Source organism: Grus americana, chromosome 10 (genome assembly GCF_028858705.1).
Source record: "Grus americana isolate bGruAme1 chromosome 10, bGruAme1.mat, whole genome shotgun sequence".
In the NCBI taxonomy this organism is placed as follows: Eukaryota; Metazoa; Chordata; class Aves; order Gruiformes; family Gruidae; genus Grus; species Grus americana.
In genome coordinates this window covers 9,372,332-9,394,616 of record NC_072861.1, presented here as the reverse complement: position 1 = coordinate 9,394,616, position 22,285 = coordinate 9,372,332, and the positions used below count along the sequence as shown (strand labels likewise).

General features: G+C 34.7%; 1 protein-coding gene across 14 annotated transcripts in view; it reads right to left on the bottom strand.

Annotated features, from left to right (window-relative positions):
* Nucleotides 1-362: 362 nt before the first annotated feature.
* Nucleotides 363-22,285, bottom strand: part of ZNF280D (zinc finger protein 280D) — a 50,080-nt gene continuing 28,157 nt past the window's right edge. For 5 of the 14 annotated variants that reach the window (XM_054836314.1, XM_054836319.1, XM_054836316.1 and 2 more), the window contains 8 exons: nt 21,176-21,420; nt 19,934-20,074; nt 18,202-18,264; nt 17,519-17,637; nt 17,293-17,329; nt 9,085-9,130; nt 6,526-6,581; nt 363-1,330 (listed from right to left, as the gene is read on the bottom strand). In XM_054836314.1, the coding sequence (XP_054692289.1) occupies nt 697-1,330; nt 6,526-6,581; nt 9,085-9,130; nt 17,293-17,329; nt 17,519-17,637; nt 18,202-18,264; nt 19,934-20,074; nt 21,176-21,420 (1,341 nt within the window). In that variant the 3' untranslated portion in view covers nt 363-696. The other 9 variants (XM_054836317.1, XM_054836322.1, XM_054836324.1 and 6 more) reach the window with 8 other exon arrangements.

The window sequence follows — 22,285 nt, the reverse complement described above, 5'->3', positions numbered from 1 at the left end:
CTACAGTACTTTCAGCAGTAAGTTCTACTTTATACAATTATGTTCGGTATTTCTGCACAGCCTGCACACTGAAAACCCCACAAATATATTTTTTTATTGTAATAATTCCACTTTCACTGAAAGTTTATTAAGGTAAGCTTACAGCCTGGCAGGATTACACCTGTACAGAGGTGCATAGATTCATATAATTCTGTTTACATGCTTTTACAGACAGGAATGTGACACCAAGTCCAAAGGGTTATGTTTACCCATATTATCAGCAGACCAATAACCATCATTACAAGTGTGCTCCATTTCAGCATCAGAAGTGAATTCATACTAAATTCCACTGCTTAATGATATTCACACTGAAGGATTTAAAAAAATACTTTCTTGGCAAACTAATCATCTTATCCCAGGCTAGTTAACTATAAAAATTAGAATTTACTCCTCCTCTGAAATGTCAATCCAGTAAGATATATCACATCCAAGAGACAGGAAGATATATTTGAATGTGTTACCTTTTGTAAATTTAGTTAATTCAGTTGTACATACACATACATGCTCTCTTCATACGCAAAACCTCCCTTTAGTGTCTCTTTCCTTCCTCCTTCCTGTTTTTTATTTTTAATAATTAGCATCAATGAGCACACTCATCAGGAATGGTCCATGGTGTTCTTACCATTGTTTATAACAAACAATAAAATTAACATAATTTCAGCTTGCTTCATTTTCATCTGTCTTGTTTACAACTGTTTCCATTCTGTTGGGACTGCTTTCTTTAGAAGTCTCATCTGTTTGTTCAGAGAGTTGTCCAGCTTTCTTTGATGAAGGTGCAACATTACCTTTTTGAAGAATTTCAGTAGCTTCATGCTCTAGTACCTCTGATGGAGTCAAAGGCTCCAAATGAATACTGCCTTGTTCACTGATGTCTGAACTAACGGATTCAGGTTCATCTCTTTTTCTCAAGAACTGCTCAAAACTAACATCTTCACCCAATGTTAGTTTTAAGTCCCTTGCGTTCATTGCTGAAAGTGTAGTTTCATCCAAGCTATGTATTTTAGTCTGCTCATTCACGATAACATCATCTGAACTTTGGCAAGTTTTCAACTCACTTTCATCATGAATACATTTTTGTTTCTCATCTACTAATTGTTTGTTATTATCTGAATCACAACATGCTCCTTTCTCATGCAAAGAATTCTTTGAGCTGTTGTCAGGGAGTTCCAAGCTAGGAACATTTTCTGTATTTGACGATGAGTTTTCTTCATTCTTTTCAACTGATGCAACTTTTTTAGTTTGATTTCTATTGCATTCTTTTGTTTCATCTGAAGAGTCATGCTCTTGTTTGCTGAAAAAAAAGAAAACAAATTATTTGTATAACAAATGAAATAAAGCAACACATGGCTGTACTCTGCAAAGTGACACTCAAAGTGATAGTGCAGATTTCCTTTTCGGTATTTCTCACAAATTTTCATAGCAAGATGGGCTGAATTCGATTAACAGCTGCATTTTTCTTACCTATTTACAAACTCAGCTTTGTATTTAGCAATCACTTAGTGTTCTTTGGTTCTTGCATTTCATCTCCAGAAAGAAAGGTTAAGTTGACCCTTTTGTGTGACACATGGAATCTTCCAAAATACAATGTTAAGTTCCTCTACCTGCACAGCCTCTTTGACACAGATACGACTACTTGGAAACTTTTGTTGATGATGTGCAAGAAAGAGAAGCCAGTTCGTATTGTCATTATAGCGTCAAACTGACTCTGCAATACTAATGAGAATAAAGCAAGGAAAAAAGCTAACAGTTGGAAATCTAAATTAACTTAAATCTAAAATTCAGTTGAGCAACTACAAATTTGGATTCACTGAAAAAGTGAATCTGTGAAATAGTGTTTTCAGTCACTTTTCAGAGTAAAACTGTATGTTTATGAAAAGGAAATATAGATCGATACTGTATTATGCAAGTAAAAATTAGGATCTTACTATATAATAAAATCTAAAACACAGCATATGAACTTTGCAGACAAACTGATTGTTTAAACCATGTATTATTTCAATAAAGCCACATGCATGCAGTGCTTTAGGGTGACCAGAAAAAACAAACAAACCCAAAAAAACCCCAAACCCCCCTCCCCAAATGCTTAAAAGAAAGACTGAACTGTAATACTTGAAATGCTATCTATACCCACAAAAAAACGAAACAGCCTGGTCATATTGCTGTATGCAATTTGCTCATATGTTAATTTTCTAACAGTCAAAATCCTAAATACTAGTTTCTAATATTTCTCTTCATTTGTTACGGGAACACCAGCTTCTGCCATCCTTTCAACGATGAAGCTCAATTTTTGCTGTAAAGATTTAAATTTGATAAAATTTTAATATATTTCTAACCCATTCAAAATTTTTTCAGAATGAATAGCTCAAATTACCTAAAGTGATGATGACAGACAAAAGAAAGTGTGTGTGTGTGTGGGGAAGGCAGAGATGGAAGAACAACAGTTGGTCTGATTTCAGATATAAATAGGAAGTGAAATTAGGAGCAAATAAGTCTCCCAAATTAACTTTTAGAATTGAAAACTTAAATTGAAAATAGTCTCTGAACAGTGACATGCAGACAGAATATGAAAGATCTCATCACCAAATATCTTATTAATCAAGATGCATTTGCACCGTATTTCTTCAAATTGTTTTTTAAATGGTTTTGAAGAGTTTTTAGGTAAAATTACTTTTAACATTACTTAAGCAACAGACAGTTCTGGACTCTTGAAAGGAGTAAACTATTTCCTGCTACTATCTTTTTATGATATATTTTCAAGCTGAAAGTCTAGACATGTTCTTCTACTGACCCAAGAATCTAAAATGATTCACATCATTTGCCTGTATGCCAAATGATATTGGGTTCAACAGAAAATGGTTATTCCAGAAGAGGTGCTACATACTACTAACATTCAGAAGTCTATTTTCAAGTTTTACTTTCACTTAAATAAACTAATCCAAGAATATTCCATTTCCTACTTCAAATTTAAGTCAGAGGAGTATTTTGAGTAGGGATAAGACACTGCTCAGATATCCTTGAGTGTTGAAATCTTACCAGTCACTGAAGCAGTCATAAGAATCTTTTCATCCTGTTAGTGATTTTTCATTCATACGCAATTAACTCAAGAGATAGGTTAACCTTTTTACCAAATTACAACTGGTATTTGCTACTTGTGTCAAACAGAAAGGGTTTTTTCTCTCCGTTTATTGGACTATCTAAATCAGTAAATGACATTCTTGAATACACAAACAAATTTTCTATCCAAGTTCTTCTCCTCTCTCTCAAACTTCTAGAAAAAGGGGGAAAAGGGGCAATATTTGAGGCAAAACTCAAGACTTAAGTTCCAGCACAGAAGCCAACACTTAGAACCACCCATCAACTGTGGCTGATGTAACTGCTCGTGCCATAAACTATTCCTAATTACCTCCTTTATTACAGAGAAACACTTAAGTTATACAGAGCTGTATAAATACTAGTAAATATTGAGAATTGTTTTCATATGAAAATCTAGCCAACTCTTTATGAAACAGTGTGTATACATCACCTTTAGCTACTAATATTCAACAAGCAGCTTGAGGGTGAGATGTAGTTGCAGAGTTAACAAGCACAGTATTACACTATGTGGGAAGTTTTGAACACAGATATGCAAAAAAAAAGTTTTAAAGTAAGGAATGACTAATGCCTCACTAACACACACAGAGCAGTGTTTCCACACTGGAAATCCCAAATGGATTACATACACACAGGAGATTCACACTGAGAAACTCTTCAACACACAAATCTGCCCTCAACATATAAAAGGAATCCATCACAATGTCCCTCACCTTCTAGTAACCAAAATCCTAGCTTCATCCAAACCCAGCCTCTCAGTCTCACTCATTTTTGGCAAAACACAGGAAAGGAAAGAGAGGAAGAAAAGAAAAAATACATATTCGTTTCTTATACAGAAAAAAGCTCTTATCAGCATACCTTCCCATGAGTCTTTTATACCAATAAAAGAGTATAAAAATAAAAATGAACAAAGTTTTTGCACAACAATCACCATCACAAAAACAATTATCCACAGAGAACATTTACCTTTTAGATCACTAAGCACAACAGTAAGTTCACTTAGAATAGTTCTCCAATGAAATAATTTACCTCTGCTAAGAGCTACAAATGAATAAGCAAAACTTAGCAATTGTGACGCACTAAAATCCCGCAATAAAAAGAAAAGTCACACAGGATTTCAAGAAATCATCCTGTTAGTCAGTTGTTGAAAACAAAATAGCCTTCCATCCAATATTAGGAATGAAATGTACTCTTACTAAGCTATGTGCCAACAATACTGGCTACAGTGTAAGAAAACAAAATATTCAGACATCAAAAAGGCCAGAAAATGCAAGAATGATAGTAACTATTATATAAAAAGGATTTCAGTGAACAGTTAGAATGTAAAAATCCAGCTTTTGTTTAATGAAAACAAAGAATCCACTTTCTAAAACATGACACAAACCATGGCCAGACTATCAAATATGGGCTATACTAATGAACTAGTTGCCATATTGTCTATATGAAATCAGGTTTTAGAATAAGACTACTTTAAGGGAGTAGCATAAGACAATTTTGAATCCATAAGATGAGTCTACAAGGTGCAAACATACACCCACCCCAAGCTACAGAAGCCTAGAAATTAAAGGGATTTTTTTTCTTTTTCTCATTGTATAGGAAATATAAGATTTGGGTGCCTAGTGAGGCTGAGGGAAGCTAGGCTCTGAATATTTGTTGTTTCCACATCCTAGTAAAGTTTTTTTGCTGTTCTTTGCTATACATATTCACTTAACTTTAGAGTATTTTATTATTTTATATTTGTATTTTATATTAAGGTTTCACAAATTATTCAGGGAAAAATTTTACAGCAAGAAAAAAAAATCACAACTTCAGAACAGAACTATGAACAAGTGACATTCACACATCTGCATACAGAATAGTTGCAAAGTATGTGCAAACACACCTTCAGTCTGTGGAAAAGTATTTCCAGGTAATAAAACTGGTATTACACAGCTACATTTACATTAACAGTTTGGTGTAAACCACCACCATGGTTTTGAGGCACATCCCTTGATTGTTCCAAAATACAAACTGGTTTGGTTTACAGAGCAGTCCTGGGGTATGCAAACTAGATTTCTTTTTTGAAGAAAGTCAACTGGAAGCTGTGATCCACAAGTACACCTAACAGAGCTGGATCCTCAAGAGTCCAAACCAACAACAGATGTTCCACACAGCTCTGAATATGTGCACAGTACAGGCATTCTGTCCAAGGAACACAAGTCTGGTCTAAAATAACACCTCTGAACCACAGTGCAGTGAAGATGTAGGATTCTCAGAATCACCTGCTTTCATCTACTGATCTGCTCCTGCAGCACAATTACTTACTAATATCAACATTACTACCTTGGCTTAATAACAGAGAATCAATGGTGCTGGAACTACAATGCTCCAGATGTCTGCCTTAAAGCCCATAAAGTAGTATCAAAGTTTTAACAGAAAACACAGAACATATTTACATATTAAAATTATTTTTGTCTACTTAAACACAAGGATAGGAGAAAGTAGTACATCATATACAATTAGAATTACAGTGACTGTTTACTAATCTGTAGCTTAAAGACAGAGTTAGCTTCTAATACCTGAATCATTTAGTCTCAATTCTTAAGCAAGTATTTTAAGTGAAAGTAAAATTTCAAATTATTTGGCCCACACTGCACATAACTAGAGAGATAAAACAGAACCTTTTCCAAGAAAAGTAACCTACAGAGAGACACCTTTTTTTTTTTTAAAGGCTGTATAAATAAGCTTTTAAAGGTTAAATTAGCACCAACAATTGTGAAAGATTACTAACTTAAAGACATTTCAGGCTGCGGGATCTGGAGTAATAATTTAGATTAGTTATATGAAGTATAAGTCTGCCCACAATATGTGCCAAAAGAAATTTATAAGATTTCAATTAATGCCCTAGACTGACATAAAAAAATGCCACAATTTTGCATCTGTAAGTGTAGAGCTATAATTGTTAGTTACCGAATTTCACACATTTGCTCTGCTAAGAATTTGACTGAGTATGCTTTCCACAAATTATTTTTTTAAACACCTAAATGAATATCCAAGAATTAACATTTTATATTGTATTTTAAAATCATTTCCCCAATTGCCGCAGTAATACTGTTACCTTATATGCAATATTATTAGAAAAATGCTTCTTTTAACATTCTATATAGTTTATTTAATGTCTTATGAATCTTGACTAATTCACAGTTTAAGCATTACTAAGAATGTATTTTGACACTTGGAACCTATATTCTAAATACCTTGTTGAGTAAGTACATTACAATCGCCAAAGTTTTCTATCATAAAAATACATATTATCAAAATACTAATTAAATACTTTTGCCCAATTACCTGAGAACTAACACAGCATGTGTTATTTTATGTACCTGATTTCAAGATGCAGCTGATCATTGTATTTACCTTTCAAAAGCTGGTGTTTCTGTTTTTCCTTCAGATAAACTAGGTCTTGAAATTTTCTGTAATAATTAATGATATTTCTTTTATTTTTCATTCATGAGCAACTGATTACAATATTAAGTTGCAGAAATAATTTCACACTGACATTCCCATAAATCTGCTATGTAGAAGACAGTGAGCATGGATCTCAGTACAGATGTTTGCAAATAGTCTTCCAAGTTTAATAAAAAACCCCACAGAAACAAAGCAAAACTTTAAAGCAACTCTTGTAGACTTTTTCATATACATAGTTTGCATCCTATTCATTGTATCCAGGTATAATTGAAATTAAGTCTGAACAGCTTTTTATTTGGAGGGGAAAAAATAATCTAAACTAAACTTGTGTTTTGCTAGCAAAAAAAGCAAAGGAAAAGACAGACAAAGTTGAGGCAAGTATATTTAAGCATTACACAGTGTTTCAGGCCTACAGATTCTTAATAAATGCTAGTCACAGAAGAAACTTTTGAGTCTCTTAAAACTTAACCAACGAAATAACTTTTTAATTCTAAACGACATGAACAAAGGCAATTTCCTCCCCATTTTTAGAACAGCAGAAAAGAAGTGACTGAAAACTGCCATGCCAGTCTTCTAAAAGCATCCCCTATGCTACAGGACATCTTACTGATATAATCCTATTCTCATTTAGGAAACTAAAAGTGCCTAAGTGACAAAATCAAGAAATTAAACTTTTTTTCTGTCTGAATACAACTGTAAGTTAATTTTAAAATAGAAAAGGTCACTGTACGTAAGATGAACATTTTAAATGATTATTTGTATCACAACATCTTAAGTATATAAAACTGTGTAAACATGTTTAATACTTTTAGCATAGTATTTTTTTTGCCCACAGAGATATATTTTGCTTCAATGAGGCCAAATTACGCAGCAAATATTTTAAAATTGTATGGTAAAATTAAACCTACTTATCTTCCAAAATACCCTTTGCTCTACTTCTATCATACTTTGTTGTATTTCTGTCATACAAAACCCATTCACATGACCCATGCTAAGAAACAATTTCCGACTTAAAATTACTGTGCTCTACTTTCTGCTACAGAACCTTCTTCCCTATGCACCATCTTCCTCTGCCGTGGCTGACCGCATTCCCCTTTGGGAACTACCAAGAAAGGAAGATTTCCAGAATCTGAGTTTTAAATGCTGTTTTTGAACAACCTGATTCATCAACTTATATTTTTGGTTCTTCAGCACCCTATGGGTCTGTCCTTTGACCTCCTGCTGTGTATTTCAACCAAGAGCCCAAATGTCAAGCAGCTGGCTGCAGCAAAATAACAGGCATTCCATGGCACCTTAGAAAAAAGAACTAGAGGTTCCACGTGGCCCAGACCACACTGAACAGCAGCTCACTGTTCTGAAAGTCTTGGTTCAGATATCCTGCAAGCTCAGACAGCTAACAATGTAGTCTATTCTGTCTGTATTCTCCATCTTTTCCAACCACAAGGACTATGGTGTGCGGGTTGTTTTTTGTTTTGTTTGGGTTTGGGGTGGGGTGGATGTTGCATTTTTTTATTTTTAAATGAAAGCCAATATTATGGAACACAATTTTGTGGAGAAAAAAGCAAATTCAACACCTTCTATAATGCCAAAACACAATATGGGATGAAAAAAAATAAGTTAAAAACTAAGAGAAAACACACCTGAAGTGGTAATGGAGTCTATGGAAAGAAAACGTGTTACTGTGTACACTGAGAATCTTGCTTAATGCTGCTGAATGAAGATGAACAGTCTTCTCATATTTCTACAAAATCTTTGCTTCTGCTAAAAAACCCTCATCAACCCCTTTGCATTTTAGAAAGTAGGCAAGCAGCGTTACAAAAACCCAATCTTTACTATATCTGAGGACTTCTCCCACTCTCTTACCAGCTGGGATTTCTGTAAGACTGCCCTTTTTGACAGGCAACAGAAAGACGACTTCTTACAGAAGGAAATTTTGTAAAATCAGAACCCAAAGATTATATTCTTGAAAAAAGTTAATATGTACTTTGAGATCATTTAGCTTCCTGGTAGGCAGAAAACAGGGGAAAGTTTGTACACACACCTAGAAAAAACACAAACATCTCAGGCCTGAAGAGGCACTTTGAGAGATTTTCTTCTTTAAAGAAGTACAAATAAAAAAAACACCCTCAAAGAGTTACAGTTTAGAGTCAATATTCACCCAGATGTCAGGTTATATTTCAGGTCAATTTCCAAGTTCCCTGAAGAGGAAGATACATAAGGCAACTAAACTGTTCCTTCACTGGAGCCTGGCATACAAATGAACCAGAATGGACTGACTGCAAACTGGGAATCTTTGGGTGTGGCAGACATAGTAAAGATGTCCCTCCAAAACTGCCGGTATCTTTTTGTAGTAAAACACAGGAAGCTAGATTTTTGCAGTATGCATATCTTCTGAACACCATGACCCTGTAGTATATGTGTAATTAAAAATAATTGTCTTGAATCTTCAAACTAGTTGTGAAGTTCAGAGATACTGTTAGATCATGTGGAGAAAAGAAAAGACATTACCTCCAACTTAGCTCCTCTCTCTCTAATGGAGATTTCAGTCTTTAACCTAGTGGATAATGAATTAAGATTCAATGTTTTAAAATACTACATGGTTAAAGTAGAGATAAGGATGAAGATACTCATAATAAGCAAGCAACTTGGTAACCTGAAATCAATTTTTTAAGTTGATACTTATTCTGACCTTAAACATACTTCAGAGTTCCAGAAGAGCATTTCAGAATTTTAAAATGTTTTATTTGGTATACCGAAATAAGATAAACTTGTTTCATGTAATATTACATTTATCTTGCCTCATGAAAACCAGGAAGCAACAGTCTTAAGATGGTTAGCAATACTTTTATTCTAGTGCTTACTGCAATTCTACATGAGAAAATGTCCTCACCATAAAGGCCTTTTAAAGCATGACTGAAGTATTTAAGATCTGAAATGCTAAATTAAGTGCATAATGCTACGTTATGACCCAACAAAAACATTCTGCAAAACAAGCTCAGTTTTCTTTTAATTGTCTACCATAATCCAAACAGCCAGAATACAGCCATAATTTACTTTAGAACAACTATGTATCATTGCAGCTGACCTCCAACTACTATTTGAAGTAGTTAGTTCCCTCAAAATGCCTTCACAGGCACAGTCTATTCATTAGATGAGCTGTAAATTATTTACATTTATTGACTTTTAAAACCACGTTAATTAAACAGCTTATCACAACATCACTAAAATTGATTTTTTGTGTTTACATTAGAAAATGCTATTGCAGAGACAGCAAGAAGTATGTCTCCTACAAAATCTTGTTAAGTCACCAGTTCTAATGTAAAATTTAACCTTTCAAAGGTTTCCTATAAAAAAGAGAAACAGAACAAACCACTTAGAATTGCTTATGCTTATATCTTCCTTGTTGATGCTGCATTAAAGGCAAATTTAATCTGCCGAAGTATGGTGTTGCCTCTGTTATATTTAAATAATGTTATTAATAATTTAATTTATGATTCACAACCTCAGCAAGTCTTAATGACTATCTACAAGGTACACAATACTTGACAGAAAAAACAGCTTTACCAACTTAAATTTTATTTAAAATGTATACTAATATTAGATCGATTATCTACCACATGTATATTTCCAAATTTAATCCAAGAAAGCAGTGCTAAACCCAGACTTTTAAAAGAATTTTAGCACATACTTTCAGCACCCCATAAACACTTTCTAACACTTATGTTCTAGCAGATAACCAACACCTTGGACGGTAGTATAAACAACCATTTAGTACTATCTATTACATCTTAATTTGCAATAAAAGATAGCAAAAATAACTACAAAAAGGATTGTTTTAAAATAATATTGCTATGATAGCACTGAAACAATGCTCATCTAATTAACAGTAAGAAAAATGGTCAGGGTAAATCAAATGACAATACATTTTTTGGGTCAGACTTTAAATACTCTCAAGTATTTAATCATGAGCTAGCAACACTAGTAAAAGATGATGCAACACCAAATATTTAGCTTAGCTTCACTGCTTTAATGATTTCTATGCAAGAACTTGAAATCAGATACTGTATATCCAAGGGCAAAACATACTGTTGCTCTTGTCTGAATAAATCTAAGTTTTGCCACCAAATAGGTATGAATTGGATCCAATATCTGTAGATCGTTTTAAATACATTATAAACATTATTTTACATGCATCAAATTCCGATAGATTTCTGTGGTCATGTTTTATAGCTTACAAAATAGATCCAAGGTGGCTACTTATGCTGTTTTGGAAATGAACAGAGTTTATAACATTGTGATAACCACATCTTTGTTGATATGGCTTACCTTGGATTCCTGACATATATTCTCAATCTAAATTTTGTTTAGTAGTATGTTTTAGAAAGTAGTTCCTTCTAATTTATAATTAGCAGAAGTTTCATAAATGGATTCTAAACCATAGAAAATTATCACCTTGTGATGTTCCCAACACTTTAATGATATAGGAAGTCTTAAATCCCATAGCTCTCAAACAGCAACAAAGGCTAGGTGCTTTCTTACATCTGTGGACCTACAGTGCTTCTGGAAAGAACATTATGAAAATAAAACAAAAACTCATGACCATCTCTGGTAAGTACAGCCTACTGATCCACTATTTTGAAACCTCTCTCTAACTCTTCAAAGATTCTTTATTCTACATAAAAATAAAATTCTAGTTAAGAAAATGAAAAAATGTTCCTTAATTGTCAATCCCTTAAAAAAAATGCCCCCAAAATGTAGCAACTGAGCACAAAATTTCAGCTTGAGATACTCAAAAGAATGGATTGGCCATAAAACCATAGAAACTCAGAATAAAAGCCAGCTAAGTAAGAACATTAATTTAGACACCTTAAAGTCTAAATTCAGGTTGATCTGAAACTTTGATACATGAAGAGTCACCTAGGACTAATAGAAGACATACTGAGTCAGTGGAACAAGTAAACTCTAAAATGCACAGTCCAAGCACAGATAAGAGTATTCTCATTTCTGAAATTCAGTCTCATTGCTTCCCCTGCTCTCACAAAGTAATGTTATTTGCACACACTCAGAAAGCTCAAATCCTGAGCAACTGTCTTCCCAGTGATCTGTCATGTTTACTTGCAACCAAAGAGTGGCTCCCACAGCTTCTTCAGGTAAGCAGTACTGAAACTCAGCTGGAATCTTTTGCCAAACATCCCTTTTTTGTCCACTCCTAACCAAAAGTAACCTTTTCTAGGATGACTGTAGCTTCAAGAATTTCTAGAAAACAACTTTATGTTAAGTGGCTCAAGATGCCTTCCAGCCAGTCAACCGAACCATAGCCAGCTTTATAAATATAAATCTATTTTACAACCAAAAGAATGGAAGGTTTTGTTTTGTGGTTTTTGTTTTGTTTTTTAAAAGAACTCCAGCTTTTAGCAGAAATTCCCCATTTTGAAAGATGTTACTCTAAACAGAGCTGGTGATTCAAAAAGCACAATTCTCCCCCATATATCTGATTGTATGATTTACTGGGAAGGTACACGTAAGTGGATAGCTAGAGAGAAGAAAAAGTTGCTTCTACGCTATGGTGTTTTACACTGTTAATGACTGAATGGGATAGGAAAGACTGTGACATTCTTGTTACTTGACATTGTCTCCAGTTTCTCACCTGTAAAATGGGGTTAGCAATGAAGATGTCTACATAATAACTTATGGATATTATCATGCATAGCAAAGTGTTATTACACACAAAACTGCACAGTTACAAACATTTAACAGAATAACAGAAACATTTACTTTCTTGTCAGAAAAAACTTTCATAACAAAGGTAATATGTAATTTGGTAATCAAGCAGGGTTACCCTGCAACTACATGTCTTTTAAGAACCCATAATACAGTGACACTCAACATCCTAAAAATAACAAAAAAGAGACAGGTTAAGGTATGTACAAATGAAATCTCAATTCTTTGACCATAAACTGAACTGGTTATACTATGCATATTCACGCTCAGTCCTTGCACATGTGGTCCAATATGTTGCATTATTCATGTAACTTTGTAGTTGTTGGGACCATCGCAGATATTTAATCATGAGTCAGGCAGGTTTACTTGCATGGTTTAGTACTGGTTTTATGTTATGAGTTTTTCACATGAGTAACTTTTCCGAGATCCTCACACAAATGGAAACAGGATGTCATATTGCCAATTGTTTTTACATGAACTATTTACACAATGTTGGAAAATCTGTAGGTAGCTTAAAAATATTTTAACTGCAAGTCTGAAACTTAAAATTCTGTAGCAAAGCTGTAAAAGAATCAAATGATAATATTCCAAATGAGCATTCAAAAGAGGCATAATCCACACAGCTTCAAATCAAAGTGTCAATCTAGTGTAGCTTCTGGGAAATTGTTAGAGAACATTTCTGAAAGCCATGAAAATCTGCAATCATATTCCAGTTTTGTTGTTGCTGGAAACCTAAATGAAAGTGAAATATCACAGATCACAGATTCAACTTCCTCTGAAATGCAACAGCATGTTCACAATGAAAACACAAACCCACTATGCTTTTTTTGAATGCTGCTGTGTCAAAACAGAAAAGTCCTGCAAGAAAAACCTGTAGTGGGTAACTGATGCTTGAAGTTGAACAGCAGCATTCAAGATGGAACATAGCTTCTGTCCGAAGAAAAAAAAGTAGCAAAAGGAACAACGAGACTTTAGAATACTGAGTAAGCGTGCAGATACTCAATCACAAAATATGCATAAGAGACAATGGATGACAGGATCCTTGCTATTATTAGCAATACCACAGCGGCTGCAGAAGCTCACTATCACCAACACTGTTACTGTTTGAATACTAGAAGTGAAGAGGATAAAAATACCAGTAAAAAATGATTAATCTCAGAGAATTTGATTATGCAGAAAGTGCTGCAAATCAAGGACAGCTTGTATTCATCAAAAATAATCTTTTATAACTTGGAGGTTATAACAGTGAATGATCTCAGAATAAGATTAGCTCTATCTATTAGATTGCTTGGAAGCTAGTAAATGAGAGATTCAACCAAGACACAGCCACTGTAAGCAGGAGGTTGAGTTTGGAGGAATACTAGATGTTCATCATGACAAAAGGAAAGCTCATCATATATCCAGACAACCTGTTGATGGATAAACTTGCCATAGATAATCTAGAACTAAAGATGAAATCAGAAGCAGTGAAATCAAAAGCAGCAGATGTCTCAGCAGCCTGAGCAGAGCATCCTTGAAGATGAGAGATGATACCAAAAGAACAAGGTGTGAATGAACTGTGGCTGCTCCACCCTCAGAATCAAGGCTCAATAAATATATCTGCTTCCATCACATGCTTTCCTCCTGCAGTATTTAGGAGCAAAAAGCAGCTTAGCTACCAGAGCAAAGCAGCTAATAAACTCCTTTGGCCAAGATTCATTTTATGCAGTTACATGTGACAGAAGTCATTCAAAGCTATTTTGCCACTATATACTGTAAAGTCATTGGCAGACAAAAATGCAACTTACTTGAATATTAAATAGATTGGGACTTGTATGTTTTAATGAACACCCAAAGAGAATGACAAAGCCCTTTAGTTTCAGAAGCTAGGATCAAGTTCAGAACAAAATGGGCTTTGATGTCAACACAGACACATCATAATTTACACTTGCTTGGGATGATATCGATAGACTTGAGCAGCAAAGAAACACTGCAAATGAGCAGCAAAGAAACACTGCATTGCGTAAGTGAAACTCCTGACAGGCCTCTCTTCGAAGGAGTATAGCCCCTAAAAAGCTGCAAGTCAATGCTGCAAAGCAGAGAACATTATCACAGAAGGGCCTTTGCCAGACTACAATATTGGGAGAAAAGACCAGACCTGCTGCCTAAAAGATGCAAGAAGAGAATACCACAGCTTCAATGCATGAAGAAAAAGGAAAAGGTCTGGTCAGATCCTTGTTCACTTACATACCAAAATACTCCCAAGCTGGACTGGGTTCAATTTTCTGGTCCACAATGATGTATCAGTGAGCCAAGGCAGTATAGGATACCTGCTCACTTTCAACTCCCCTGCAACAAAAATGTCTGCTGTCAGTTCATTTAAAAATACGTTAATTGTTGCGCAAAGCAGAGAGTTGAGCATTAGAAGAGTACTGGCATAGTTATTAAGCCTTATTCTGTCAGCACAAGGTGGATCACTAAGCAAACAAGACAACTTTATGTAGAGTAACAATTTAAAAAGCAATTCCTGCTGGAACATCTCTAGCTAGGTTATCTGTATTACTAATGGCAGGATTCTGGTCTGAAGACAGTCTCATCAACACTACACAGAGCTCACAGAACATGTCTGGTCATTAGCAATAACGATGAGTTTTATAACATATACAGTCTGATATATAATAAAAGATACCAAAAGATACCATCGGAGAGATGCAAGAGAAGATCCAAAAGCATTCAAGATTGTAACTATTTGTCATTGTTTCTGACGATGAAGTGATTCTGAAGAGCCCCATAAACAAGTCATACCTCATTGAATTATAGGTCAAAGAATGGGAAGAAATATTCACAGATCATTGAGAAACTACACAGAAAAAGTTATGAATATTGTCTGCAAGTTCCTCTTCTTCCAAAGCAAACCACAGAGTACCATGAAGAACCATCCCGCAAAAAGATGAACATTTTTGTGTGTACTCTGTACTGCAAATGAATTTAAAAAAATCTGCTACACAGGTATGTATACTCATGCTCTTAGGTTTAGCAATGGTATATTCTTGTCCAAAGTATCAGAGAATTAGTATACGGAACAGGACAAGATTTATTGAAATTGATGAAGTCTATGAGCATGAAGAGTTTCAAAAAGCACCATAACAGATTCTATCACCTCATGTAGTACCAGTAACTAATCTTATACCAAATCAGAGCTCTCAAAAATAATGGCTATCTGCATCTGTCCTAATCTAACAGCTTGCAGAAACAAACCTGCACATATTCTTTTCAGTGCTCACTCATCTGTTTTTAAGTAATACATACTTTGAATATCCAACATTCCTAAGTATTTTCTTAAGACATCTCTGTAATATATTCAAGACAACAAGATTCTTGTGCAGTACTGACAACAGTCTGCCACAACTGTACCTTTCCCCACCGTTCAATACATCTATAACCTTTCCTTACGTATAGTTCAGCAAGTATTAATTCCCAACACCTAATGCCAGCTCCAACTAGAAAAGTTAAGGTTTCCACAGGTATCACAGCCCAACACTTTATTTTTCTATTGTGTGAGTTTCACTGAAATCTAAACTGTTAAAGGACACAAGCCACCCTGGATTAATGAAGGGAATATAGCTCAACTTCCTATACAACTCTTTCTAGTGTTTTGTCCAATTTCAGTATTTTGTACTACAAAATCAGAAATTTCATTTTTTAAATTGCTTTTTGGAATGCTTTCCCAAATTAACTTCCTTCCCCTATTTGTTCCTGCTAGAATACCTTCAATTCTTTTTAATAATGTCTATTAGCCATCCTATCAGATCACCACTTTTGTTCAACTGTATCACATGCTAAACAGTTACTAGTAGAGGTTTGAAGTTTATAGCATATATTTTGCTCTACTATTACTCATAGCCAAAAGAAAAGTATTTCTATGTTTGGGTCAGATGACAGATCATTCCAGTACTCCCTCTTACTGGCCACTTTAAGGAAACTAAGAAAGAAAATACTTAACAGTTATGAAATAACCTATTGGGGATACTTCCAAAACTCAGTGAAGGCTGATTTATGCTTAGAGGCTTAAGAACTTCTTGCTCTGTTGGAAGTACTCTCATCATGCATGAGTCCCTTTTAGAATCCTGCTATAGACTAGATGGACTCAATGACACCTGGTTGTTAAATCAAGGTTAAACTACTTACTTCCATCTTTTTAACTATCTTTCTTTGCAGTCTAATTGACATTTTTGTTCCTGCGTTCTGAAATGAGTAAGAACTCCAATGTTTGATTCAACCGACACACCTCTGAACCTTCAATTAAGGCATAAGCGGGCTCACAAGCTACACTGTAAAGCCTCAGGTACTGTTCCACGATAATCAGGGATGGCTTGGCACACTGATTCTTGTAAGGTTAAAAAAAACCAAAAATCCAAGCAAACCCTGCAACACAATCTCCACAATACTGCTGCTTCTTTTTCAAACTTTTAAAATAACTGAAAGCCAAAATTCTCAGATTAATTTTTCTTTGAAAGTCAGAATTAAAAAGTTAATAGAAAACAGTATACCTTTGTCTCATAAATAACATGCTTTTGAAAATATTTTCTAAATATTTATAAAAGACTGAGACAATTTGTCCTACTTCAATAAAGGTCACTTTGTGTTCATATTAATATTATGTAAAGAACATAGAACACTCATTTAATAAAATGTATTAAAAAAGCAAGTTGAAGCAACAATCTGATTATGTCTAGATTTAGAAGTCAGAATTGAGAAGTTCTAATATTGCAAGAATTATTTACATCTCTTTAGCCAAACTGAACAAAAACCTGGTTTTGATTTTGGCTGCAGTAGGTAATCGTTCTTGTAATTGCGGACATGGTAAGAGCAAAAAGCATTAATAAAGGTTTATGTTCATCCATACATTTCAAATTCTATGAAACTCAAAAGAAACCCAAGTTCAAAGTGCAAATTGTGGCCATCTGTCACTAAATTAACAGAAATAAACGTTCAGCAGTAAAACAAAAAACTTACTCAGATACTTGTTCAGCAGTTGGGATATCTACAGAAACTGAAAATAAAAATAAAGAATTTAATTAAAAATATTTTAAAATGTGGAAATACAGAAGTACTCACTTTCAAATCCAAGTACATAGAAATAACGATAATGCAACTGGAAAAAAAGACTGCAATAACACAGAGACATCCACACGTAAGTATTTATGTATGTGTACTACATAAAGACACTAGATGTACTCACCTTTCTCTATAATAACTTGACAAGTATGAGTGTGGCTTTCACTCAGATGTGTGGCCATGCTATCTAAGCCAGAAACATCAGTCAGGAAATCACAGTTAAGACACACTACAGTCACACCTCTAGAGAAAAGAAAGTAGAAAGGAAGTATAAATACAACATGGTTGTGAAAACAGTTTTTAGCCTACAGCAACTGGACAGACTACAAAAAAATTAAAGAGAACTTCCTGCAACCTTAGATGAGAACTCACAAAACTTATTCTTACTTTTTATACTGCAACTAGCACCTAGAAATCCTTATCAATGACCAGGGCATCGCCATGCTGGATGTAGTATAAAGAACACCACTTTAGACAGAAATTTATCTGTAAAGCATGAGTTTCTTGATTTTGGTGGGTTTTGTTTGTATATTTCCCTTGCCCCCTCCCTATTTTGCACATTATGAGTAATTGGAAAATAAAGACATAGAAACATTTTTTAAAACTGCTCAGAGTTATGAAAGAAGTTAATAAATAACAAATATTTATCACTGAACAGAACACTACTAGTGGAAGAGCTAATATGTTCATTTCCCTGCTCTAAATTGTAGAAGCCTAGATGTTCGAGAGGCTCTAGTCTCATTAAACTAATCAGTTCACTATCAGAAAGTAAAAACAATGATCTGTAATTGAAAAAAGCTGAATTACCGTAGCTCTTCTGAATGCTTCTTATAGATCCAAAATCTTTTACTTTGACGAGCACTGTGAAAACTACATATAAGAAAACATTACCACTTAGACTGGTTTTCTTGAGTACATTACTCCACATATCCCCTATGCTGTACATGGTACTGCAATTTGTTTATAACAAGGAATGAAAACAAAAGGCTCAATTACTGACCTGCATTATTCTAAAACACTAAATTACTGAAAGCTTATAGGCTTGTGAATCTCAGCTCTAATTTAAAATACTAGCTCTCTTGTAAATAAAAAGTTTGGGAGGAGCAAGGCTTAACTCCACCAGCACAATCCTGCAAGAATATAGTGACATTGCTTTCATCAGTAGTTTAGCTCTTGAAGGACTGTAGCTATACAGTGCTCCACAAAAGTAGCAAAGCTTTGCTGAACTCTCACTTCCTGAAGTGATGGCTTTAAATGAGAAATCACATTTTCAGACAACCTGTAAGTTATTTCATAAGCAGGTCAAGTATGTGCCAACACTGTACTCCCATATGAAACAAAAAGCAAGCAGCTGAGTACAGGGGACTGCTACTGTAGAAACATCCTCCCTCTGACAGCCTTCTTCCTCCCCATCTCTTGTTCCTTACACTCATCAAAAAAGGTGATGATAGGTGCTGCAAGGGGTCAGAGTAGGGGGGCATTAGCATATCAAGGAGACAAAGGACAAAAGACTGGCTATTTTACTGCATGGTTGAATTTGACAATAGCCACATCATGGGCAACAGCAGGAACAGTTTACCTTAGACTCCCCTCTCCCCTTCTGGAGTAAGCTTTCTCTTGTACCATCAGAATTAAGCACATTAGTTTTTATTATTTTTTTAGGCATGCAACCAATAGGTTATATGCATAAAAGTATATAAACTTTTTTAGCCTAGGACGTACATGAGCATTGAAATTAATATGAATAGGGCAACATGTAAAACATACACAAAAATTATTTAAAACTTCAGTCATAAATTCAAGAATTCTGGCATTCAAAAATGCCAAGACATTTTACACATACATGTATTAAAAAGACAACCACATTCTGTATTTTTCTGCAAGACATTTGGCTTGTTCAGGACACAGGATTAACAAGTAGGTTTTCAAAATTTTGTTTTACCATCACTGCTATGTGATCTGTATCTAATTATTGCATAGTATAATTCTATAATGCATTTGTTTTCTTAACAGGCTTTTTTACAGCTGTCATCACTAATACCCTACACTGCTTCACAATCAGTGAAAAACCTCCTGCAAAATGAGATGTTATTTTTACAGATGACCAGAAGTAGTATAAGAAGTATCCACTTGAGTAATCTATTTGAGACATCCTTTACATGGTATTCTGAGTATGGATTTCATTAGCAATAGCTGTGGCTGTATAAATTCAGCACTTGTAAAAATCAGATGAGGTTTTCAATCTAAAACCTAGAAAACATGCAACAATTAGTCATTATTTGTTAAGCCTGGCTGAAATGATTATGGAAGATCCCATAGAAACTCTGAAGCAAAGACAGAGCACTGCCTGAACCACTGGATTTTGCAGAACAAGAACATGGGGTTTAGGCCCTCATTACGAAGTAAAAATCCAGCCATACACATTTCCCTGCCAGTCCTATGACCCAGTTCAAAATTCAGCTAATAGAAACATTTAACACACCTTATATGAATTTAGGAAGTATTTGATAACCCAAGAAAAATTTTGAAGAGTTCTTACCTCATCATGTGATTCACATAAGCTTTGCTACAGCTAGTGTTGTATCTGCATAAGCTACAGTGGACATAAGCAGGAAAATGGCTTGCAAAATCTTTTATTTCTGAGTAACACTCAATGCATTTGTGAGCTCCCAAACGATACCTAATGGTAACATGGAAAAGTGAATAGTTAATATCAACACTTTAAGATGAGATAACTATTGCAAACTTTTTGCTTTAAGTCAGTAGCAAGCTCGCCTACATTAGGGAAAAAAATGAAGAATGTAAAAATGTCAGTTAAATACTTATCATATGTTAGCACGGATGAAGAAAATTTTCTCTTGAATTATAATGTCATCATAATTATGACCTTAATTAAACAGTGACAGTTAATGTAAGCATCTGTTATTGGCCACTCCTGGAAACAAGATACTGCAGTAGATGAGAACCTCCAACTTCAGCTGCTTCTGTTGTCTTTATGTACTTGAGAAGGATTTCAAAGAAATGCTTCATCTACCATGATGCACAGACAAAGCCTTTGGTTTTCCTGTCACCCCTGACATTCCCCACAAGCTTTGAAATATCAACAAAGCAAGAATGTAATCCTGCTCTTTCCCCCAATATTGCTGGTCATTTTTGGACATCTTGGAGAGCTACACACTGTGAGTGTTAGCATCTCATTGGAAAGGAGACATCTACAATCTTGGACAAAGGAAACTGCTAACTCATCATAGCCAATGAAATTATATTCTACTCCATAAAACACCAAATTTTTTTTTTTTTTGGTAGCTCCCCAAACTAAGGTATCTCCTAGGACAGACAAGACTTAACCTTTCAAATAACGGGTTCAAATAAAACTCTTACAAAATTGAAGGGGGAAAATACTTTTCACTCCCTAAGAAAACTTGCAAAGAACACCCAGGCAGACATATTCCCCTCCACAGGTCACTTTTAAACATAAATCTGCCTAATGAGTCAGTATTTTAAGAGTCTGTGGCTCTGTGCAGAGAAGAATTCTAAATTTAAAACAAAAGTTTCCAGAACATCTGTTCTTCCATCATAAAGTAGTCTACCATCAAAAAAATGTGGTGAAGATTCAGAATTATAATCACAGTACCAGTGTGTGGAAAGTTTATGCTCCTGCTTTTTCTGGAAAACTGAAGTGTCAAATCTTCTGTAATGCAGTATTAGAAGTTATCAAAAAATGATCAATTATTTATATTCAAAATATACATAAAGATATTTTTTAATGCTACTATTTTACCTTAGATTATGTAATGCTGTATTTGTAACTTCTTTTTTTTTTTTGCTGTTGGTCCATGCATTTTGCTTCTTTGACGTAGTTGGTTTTGATTTTGCTTTTGACTTATTTGTATTAGATCTGTTATGATTTTTAGTGGTCGTATTTTTAACTTTAGGTGATAACTGAAACGTGGAGGTGCTTGTACTAACAGAAGATGTAGCTGATGATCCTGATTGAAGAGATCCAACAGATGCTCGAATAGTCACCTACAAGTATGAAATTAAAATTTTTTCTATTTATATTTAAGCTAAATTCCCATTTCTAATTGTCTCAAAGTTTAAGCCACTTTAGAACAAAAATCATAGCATAAGAAACACTCTTCAGTAACAATTGCTTTGAAAAAGATGAAATACTGCTGACTAGAGCTCTTGTTTTGGTGGAAATAGCCATGACAACACTGCTCTCTTTTCAGACCTGCAACTGGCTACATCGTCTCTTAAAAGAAATGTAGCTGTGGAAAAGAAACAGAAGGGTCAGACCAATTAGCCCTATTAAGAAGAATACCAAACAATCCCACCAGTGCCTGGATTTAACAAAAGCCCTGTGTCTTGTTACCTCATGATGAGCCAGTCTACTCCCTTCAGATATTTTTGCTCCTCATCCCAGACCTCCAAGGACTAATTCTGGTTTCTGACCTCTCATCTGGCATTATTGCACCCCCTTGTCTTCCCCTTACATTTGGTTCTCCAGTTTTCACTTGCAGCATGACTCCTAGTTATATTTCTTGCCCATACCCATAGTTTAGAAGCACCTCATCTTCTAAACCTGGTTCCAAGCTCTTCAGTCTCATCATCTACATCCTGTCAAGGTCTACTAACACCAAAATTTCAACATAATTTAAGCTTTTATTAGATCATGAAGACCCTGAAATCTTTAGAAAATTGAGGTATTGTCACAGACTAGAGAATCAGTGCTTCACATTCTGCCAAGCACCACAATCAACATCAAATTCAGCCATTCACCCTTCCTGATTCTACAGAAAATTAACTGCTAAGAGCTATCAAAATGTTAATTTTCTTCTTCCTTTCAACTGAAAGGACATATATATTCACATTTCATTAAAAAACTGTA